The 7,871-nt window shown below is 40.0% G+C and overlaps 2 protein-coding genes across 2 annotated transcripts; both read right to left on the bottom strand.

Moving 5' to 3' along the window:
• Positions 1–225: 225 nt before the first annotated feature.
• LOC110098551 lies at positions 226–1,135 on the bottom strand. Its single transcript, XM_020825413.2, has one exon. The coding sequence runs from the start codon at positions 828–830 to the stop codon at positions 453–455; it is 378 nt and encodes a 125-aa protein (XP_020681072.1). The 5' UTR covers positions 831–1,135; the 3' UTR covers positions 226–452.
• Positions 1,136–3,651: 2,516 nt separating this feature from the next.
• On the bottom strand, positions 3,652–5,266 carry LOC110098534 (pyrophosphate--fructose 6-phosphate 1-phosphotransferase subunit alpha-like). The gene has a single exon (XM_020825394.2). The coding sequence runs from the start codon at positions 5,264–5,266 to the stop codon at positions 3,665–3,667; it is 1,602 nt and encodes a 533-aa protein (XP_020681053.2). The 3' UTR covers positions 3,652–3,664.
• Positions 5,267–7,871: the final 2,605 nt, after the last annotated feature.

Raw genomic sequence — 7,871 nt, 5'->3', positions numbered from 1 at the left:
AAATTATTCTATCCGGGCACTATACGGCATCCTGAGACTAACCAGAAAGTGCCACATCAGTCTTTTTCTCAGTACCGGCGCTCGATACTGCTCAATATCAGATGACATGATGCATTCTGATTGATCTCAAATCGTTCGTTGTCCACACAAAATAATTTCTCTAACCATAGACGCCCCTTAGAAACTGGCCATTAACCCCTCATCAAATTCTCAAAAAACCATACCTTGCAAAGGCATTTCCCAATATTATTGTATACTCTGTAAATACACACAAACATAAAAAATATATGTATACAAACCACCTCTTCTCATAATATTTCACCCCCTTACAGCCTATTCGAAATTGAAAACAGAGATTCTTAATCATCAACGTCTATACAAATCTGTCATCCCAACTTCTCTAAAATCACATGGCTTTGTTTAATTCGACTTCTATTCCTATACAAACCAATTCAACAACCCTGTTTCTGATACAGCCGGCGTCCTTCTTCCTCCTTGGGCTTCGAAGGGCTAATCTGAAGCACAAGGCCAGGGTATACATCATCAGGATCATTGATATGCGGATTCCTCTCAACGATATAAGGATCCCCACATTTGTCACTAATAGTATGTAGAGTCTCTCCCTCACCCACTACATATATCTCATCGCAAAGCCCATGCCCGCCGAATTTCCGGCTATGGATAGACTGTGGAGCCTCAACATCCGGACTCGCCTCCCTCATTGAGCTCATTAGCATCAGCAACACTAGCCCTACAGCCAAGCAAGACGAGCCTGCATCTGCTGCAGCCATGGCTTTCTCTGAGATTTGTCTTCTACTGAGAGAAGCCATATGGTTAGTTTGGAGGAAGAGGGAAATAGCTGAGGTTGGGATTTATATTAGAGGTTGAGGTGGGGATTGACACTTTCATGGAGTGGAGAAATTATTAGGTTCGGACATCGGATAAAGAGAATCATCCGGATTTTTCTCTGTCTACAGTAAAAGTAAAGTCAAAGTCTAGTTACTGTAGCAGCTGCGCTTTGATTGTGCTTTTCCTGTAGTCAGAGAGAAATTCAAATGATTCTCTATGTTCGATGTCCGCACCTAATAATTTTGCCCGTGGAGTGAGGGGGTTAGATGCCTGAAGGGGACGATTTTTGTTGATTAAGCATTGGGTTATGGGAAGTAGGGGGATTGGGGATATGGTCCATATGGAGGTGGAGGAAATGGTGGCACAGATGAGTGGCACAGGTTTGGAGTTATGTGAGTATTTTATGAATTTTGACTTGTGAATTGATGTGGTGGTGGATTAGGGAAGGAGAGGATAGCACACAAAGGTGGCATGTTTTGGGAGTTTCTGGCCGATTTGGTAACGTGCATTTTTGTTTGAATATTGATATGTTTCTTTCAATGAATTTATGGGTAAAGATATGACATATATTTTTATGTGGAAGGAGTTTAATTGATCGTTCTCATCAAATATTTAGATGTATTTAATGGGGATGTATATTTGTAGCACTCAAAATTGTTATATTTGTGTATTTAAAGTCTAAATATTAGTATTTATATGATATAATACTTTGTTAACTTCTGGTAATGACCTTGACAAAATCTTACACGATGAAGAAGATGTTGCGATGAGTTCTCAATTGGGGATGAAAAATCATCAATGTTATCTCATTAGGAAGGTTCATAACGAGATCTTATACAGGAAGGAGAGTCATAGGATCAATAGTGTCTGCACTGGAAACATACGACTAGATCTCGCTATTGAAAGTCAATTGGGACCAACAACTTGTGAAAGAGAGGATTTTGATTGTTGGCAAATGGTGATAGCAATGTTAGTGTGCAAAAGAATAGGACTTCGGTGAGCGGTTGAAACTAAAAGGATAAGGAGAGCGTCATTTTTTATGTCATTTTAATTTTTGAGTGTTATGTGAGTAAATAGTGAAGTTTATATATTAAATATGAAAATGACATAAATTTGAGTGCTATGTACTTAACTCCCTCTTAATGTAAATGTGATTTTGTTGTGCATATCATTTCTCTAGAGTTTTTGGACATGTTGAATGCATCAAATTTTGAAAAACGATGTAAGTGAATTTTCTATAGCTATTTATTTCTATGAAGTCATTTATGCAAACAAGTATGATATTTACTTTAAAATTTAATTTAAAATATTTACATTTCAATTTATTTTCTCAAATTATAATTAGTTTAACTAAGCTAGAGCATTACAATACAAATAATAATTTTTATTTATCATCCCTTGGGAAAGGGCATTATCTAGCATGTTTGTACATATATTAGTGATAGTATTTGGTTTGAATTATAAATTAATTACAAATTGTCTCTTTTTATTTGCTTTCCATTGAGTATTTACCAATAAATTGTCATAACTTTCAAGTTAAGTGTGTTAGATCCAAAGTTACCGGTGGATAACATTAGCCTTACTAGCAGGTTAGTGATGAGTTAGAGCTAGAAACTAAGCGTGAGAAATCGATGAATATGAAGAGTCGGTAGAAAGCTGGAATGTCTATGTAAATATTTTTAACATCATGAATATCCAAAAAAATACATCTTCATCATTTATTTAGAGGGCTATAAGAAATGCTACACATAGGTGAAAACATAGAAAATATTGTATTTTGTGAATATTATAGACTCCACTAATATGTCTACTAACTGAATGATATGCGTGTGGATCCCTGCCTCCAATGTGGCTAGCTCTTTCTCCACTATGGGTGAGTCTTCGAATATGAGTGTCTTGGTGGAGCCTAGATAATGATAACTGCAAGCCATGGATGAGTTTAGCCAAAAACTAGTAGTTATTGGCTTTATAGATGTGTACTTTCTGTAGCTTGAGTAAAGATATTTGTAGTGGGCGAATGTAATTGGTCATAGACAACTATTATGAGTGAGCAACTTTAAATGAGGGGAGTGGTCCTCAAAGTCTAAACAAGTATGAGCGAGTCTTTTAAAGGAGCTCACTAAGAATAACTATATCCTTGATCTGCTATCTAACGACGAGTTCAAATACTATGATTTTTACTGGGAGAGTGTCCATATCATCATGAGCTGATGCCATCTATTGCTCTGAGGGATCCCTTGGTTGAGCAACACTTTGATTATGTGAACTGTCATGTCCCATAATCAAATTTGAAAGAATTGTCTATATTATTTTAGAGCTTTTATAAATCATTCATATAATTCAACATATCCAACTAAAGCATCTAATAATTATATACATCAAAATATTCCATTATATTTGTTATCCAAAAAGCAATATATAATAATCATGAGATCAATACAATCAATACTCTATCACTGGCTCTTCACTAGAAAAGAACACATAAAACAATACAAACAAAATTGATATAGTGGATCGTCGGAAGTCGATACCTGCAAGAAGGATTTGAAAATTCCCAATCCCGGGAAGAAGAAGAAGAAAGCTTTTCAAGCTTCAAAAGGTGTATATCTCATTCAATGATCCCTCTCTTACAATAGCTTGTATATTTATAGGGTAAAAGGAGTATTCTAGAAACTAGTGGTAACAAACTAAGATAAAGTAATCCTAAGGACAATATAACTAAAGATGTTCCTACATCATTCTCCCCTTGCGCAAAAAGAGCTCGACCCCGTTCGAGGCTCGTGATTTAGGAGGAAGGTAGATGCGAACATCCCAACTAGATTCCCGGGTCGAATACTTTAAATGCAGATTTCAAAATTAAGACATGAAGTGGATTCCCCCAATTGAAGACCTTGTGTTCATTTTCATCAAATGACGAAAGATCTCCAATTCTCTTGTTCATTTCTGCATCCACCAGCTGAGCTAAAAGCTTTTCTATCTCAATCTCAGAAAACTGTGCTGAATTATCAGATTCAGGAGGAAGTAAAAACTGTTTTCTGATAAATGGTGACAAAAATTCAAATATTGCAGATGCCCAGGGAGAAAGAGGAGAAGATATGCTCTCCATATCAACTCCTTGGCTTTGGAGGCCACGAATTTCCTGCAACAGCGCAAATAGTTCTGGAATGCTTTCTACTAGTCCCTCAGGGATGAGCATGACACCATGATACTTTCCTTGTTCTGCTCTTGCTTGGACTGCATCACTTATTTGTTTTGTAATATCAAAGAGGTTAACTTTTGACATGGCCACCTCTTCAGCTAGGAATATCATGTTTGGATTTATATGCAGAGTACATTCCACAGCAACATGAGATGCCTTGTGTCCCATCAAGCGAATGAAATAATAATACTTCTCTGCGGAAAGAGCATCCAAGCAAATGTTGCTTATAAGCTGTGAATTAACCCGGCATATAGTGTCAAAGCCAACATCAGCCTCCACAAAAGTCTCGGCTAGGTGAGCAGCATCTGTATTGGATGTGACACCCCCAATAATGCCAAGACCATTCAATTTCAATGCTTCACATGCAACCTTAGCAGCATTGACTTGCTCACTTGTTCTAATCTGATCTTGGATTCGGCCCAGCAAATCAAAACCACCTTGGTTTTTGAAAGAAGAAAGAATATCATAAGTGATTTCTATAGTTTTCTGTGCAAACAAACCATCAGTACCACCTAGAAATCCAAGTAAAATACTTCCAGAAATTGCAAAAGCATCTAGCAAAACGTTGTATGCTTTAGTGACATTTCGTCGAACAGTTGGACAGCATTCCACTGGATATATTTTGACAGTAAAATTTTGACCGGGCCTTTGCACATCTGCAGTAGAAACATCCCCATCACCACTGCTCATTATAAAAACATCTTGTTGCTTGCTCCCATTCTCACCGTTCTCAGAAGTTTCAATCTTAGCTAATGACTCTGTAAATTGCTGCATGCTTTTCATGTACAAGTCAACAATCTCCTGTTGTATCACTGGTTGCTCGGGCTCAAGATTGATCTTGATCACAGGAGGAACATATGGCTTTTCTGGTGCATCAGGAGAACTGGTATCACTATCTGCAACTTCACTGGTTTTGTTTTTCTCAGTTGGAGATTCAGTAGTGCCTGATGGTTCTGAAACAACCTGAGAATTTGCTGCATTTGTCACGGTAGGCACATCAGCTGAACCACTACTTAAAGGAGAATCATTATTTGCAACTCCAATGGCGATACAACCATTGTCGGTCGAGAAAATCTCGACATTCCTTTCTTCGGCATCATTATCAGGGCAATCAACACGACATTCGCCGTTTTGAGACTCTGTATTGGGGCATGGAATCCCAAAGTATTTTGCTGCATCAGGTAACACAGTATGACCAACATTAGATACACTCGCCATAAGCTCTGGAGGTGTCTCTCGTGGTCTGGTACTAGGTCCATGCTTTGGCGGACATGATCCGGTCGCGTGGAGTGCCGAGAAAGCCGTAGGTCCACCGTGAAAACAACCAGCAGCGGACTGTTGGTTGATTGCCGAAGCGAGCAAATCCGATCGGGATAGATCGAGCTCAATGCTTGGAGCAAAGTCGCCATAGCCAAGTGGTTTTTCTGTCTGCTACCGTCGGAGTGGGGTGTGCGGCAACGGATGAATGGTGTCGCCGGACGCTAACGGCGGAGTGGTATTGGCAGCGGAGTGTGCGGGAGTCCGGTCGGCGGGGACCTGGTGGGTTGCTGTCGTCAACTCCAGATCGGAGTCGAAGCAGGCGGAGTGTGCGAGATCAGGCGGAATGTGCGAGATCTGGACGATTGTTTCGTCGGGTATGGAGTCTGGCGGTCCGTCGCCAGGCCTCGGATGCGGAAACAGTCTGGTCGTGTCACTGTCGGCAGGTGAATGAGGGTAAGAGTCGGAGTCGGTGCGGGGCGCGAAATGGGCGTGAGAGATCGGGATCGACGGGGATCTGATTCGGCTGCTGCCGCATCGCCAGAACGGCGGCTGTTGCCGTTATCGCCAGATCGACGGGTAGGCGGAGGAGCTCGATTCGAATGTTGGAAACCGACGGGAATCACGGATCTTGGCGTTTGAAGCGGAGGAGGATCACGCCATTTGAGCGGGAAGCTCGAGCGGCGGATACTCCGGCGGCGGGTCACGCCATCGGAGAGGGAGTTCGAGCGGGATAATCGTCAACCACAACATCTGGTGATTACGGATCCCTTTGCGTGGCAGCGAGTAGAAGGGGAAGGGTATACCGGTGGCGGATCACGCATTGGAGTGGAAAGCCTCGAGAGGAAGATAGTCACTCGATCTCCCGTCTTCTTCGGGCGCACTCGCCGTCGCATACGCCATCTCCATCGGTGGGATCCTCGTCGACCGCCCATCTTATTTGGACGTCGTCATCTTGATCCGTCGAACCGCCCTTGATCTACGGCTCGAACGCCTGTCGAATCAGCCGACTCTGCAATACAGATCTTCTCAAGCTCCAGGCTCATGATACCAACTGATGTGGTGGATCGGCGGAAGTCGATACCTGCCAAGAAGGATTTGAAAAACTCCCAATCCAGGAAGAAGAAGAAAAAGCTTTCAAGCTTCAAAAGGTAGTATATTCATTCAATGATCCCTCTCTTCAATACGCTTGTTATAATTTATAGGGTAAAAGGAGTATTCTAAGAAACTAGTGGTAACAAACTAAGATAAAGTAATCCTAAGGACAATATAACTAAAGATGTTCCTCATCAATCAACTTAAAATATCATTGAAAGATATTCCCATAAGCTTTTCCAATTTCCAAAGTCAGCATTCATGATAGCGTGTAAATCCAAAACTTTTTGAATAATTTGCCCCCCCCCCTCCATCTTCAGTATCATCCACTATGTTGTTGTCAAGGATTACCAATCTTGCCACTTTTATTGAGATAAACAGAAGAAGAACCCTCTCATGCCGTTCTTTCACTTTGATTCCACAAGCCATTCTTCCTTCTAGGAGATTTTTAACCGGTCTAATGCTGGAAGTTCTTTGGAACAATGTGTCTAGATCCGGGGGACTTACCTTCCTTATAAAAGACCTATTGTCTTTTTTTAAGAGCATATTTTTTTTTTTTTAAAAGTTAAAGAGATTATTCGATAGTGGAGGAAGTATCTCTAAAATTATGACACTGTTTTTAAAATTTCAGGATCAGTAAGGCTTAATTAATAAAATTTGGATCCAACATTAATCTAGAATACGCCGCGGCCAAATCTGTTAAAGGAGTTGCAGATTTCCTCTGAAAATCTGCATTTTTGAAATTCAAAAAATGGTTTGTTAGTTCCCCTGAAATTCTAGCAAACTTGAGTTGAATCGGCAGCAATCAACTCCTTCCTTTAATAGCTTCCACAATTTCAGGAATTCTTGAATTAGAATTTGAATTCCAATTGGTTGTTGAGATTCAAATTATTGCTTCGCACTTCCAACGGGATTCAGCCAACGAAATTCATAATTTAAATTCTGAATTCCCAAAATTTTGTTCCACAGGAAAATTCTCCTCCATTTGTGGGATTTAAATTTGTGATTTTCAGCAATTACATGATGGAGCAGTGGTAGATCAGCTCCTTGGTCAACTGCCTTTCTTCTTCTTCCTTATTTTCAGCAACGTCTCTAGCTGTCAAACGAACATCAGAAAAATCGAACCAGTAATCCTGTCTCCTTCAATCATCTTCCAAGGAAACATTTTTTGATATTAACACAAACATCATTCAGTTATCCATGGTTTTGAAGACAATTTAAAAAAGCTTTTTCTCAGGATTAAAATCTTCTTTTTTGTTTTTTGAACTTCACACAATGCCAGCATTTAAGGCCCGCATCCAATAAGTATTATTTTCCAGATTGAGAAAGAACTGAAAGGGGACCCCACTTTTAACAATCAATAGGAATTTTTTGATAGATTATGGGTTGGTTGTTGAAATTTAGGACAAAATAACCACGCGATATATTACGAAATCATAATGGGACCGATTTTCCTATATCACACATTTTT

The sequence above is a fragment of the Dendrobium catenatum genome, unplaced genomic scaffold, assembly GCF_001605985.2.
Source record: "Dendrobium catenatum unplaced genomic scaffold, ASM160598v2 original_scaffold_268208, whole genome shotgun sequence".
NCBI lineage: Eukaryota > Viridiplantae > Streptophyta > Magnoliopsida > Asparagales > Orchidaceae > Dendrobium > Dendrobium catenatum.
The sequence above is the reverse complement of the archived record's forward strand: the minus strand, read 5'-3'. Positions and strand labels throughout refer to the sequence as shown.

Bases quoted from the DNA above. Each gene is read 5' to 3' on its own strand.
- LOC110098551 (XM_020825413.2), bottom strand. From the start codon at position 830: ATGGCTTCTCTCAGTAGAAGACAAATCTCAGAGAAAGCCATGGCTGCA.
- LOC110098534 (XM_020825394.2), bottom strand. From the start codon at position 5,266: ATGGCGAGTGTATCTAATGTTGGTCATACTGTGTTACCTGATGCAGCA.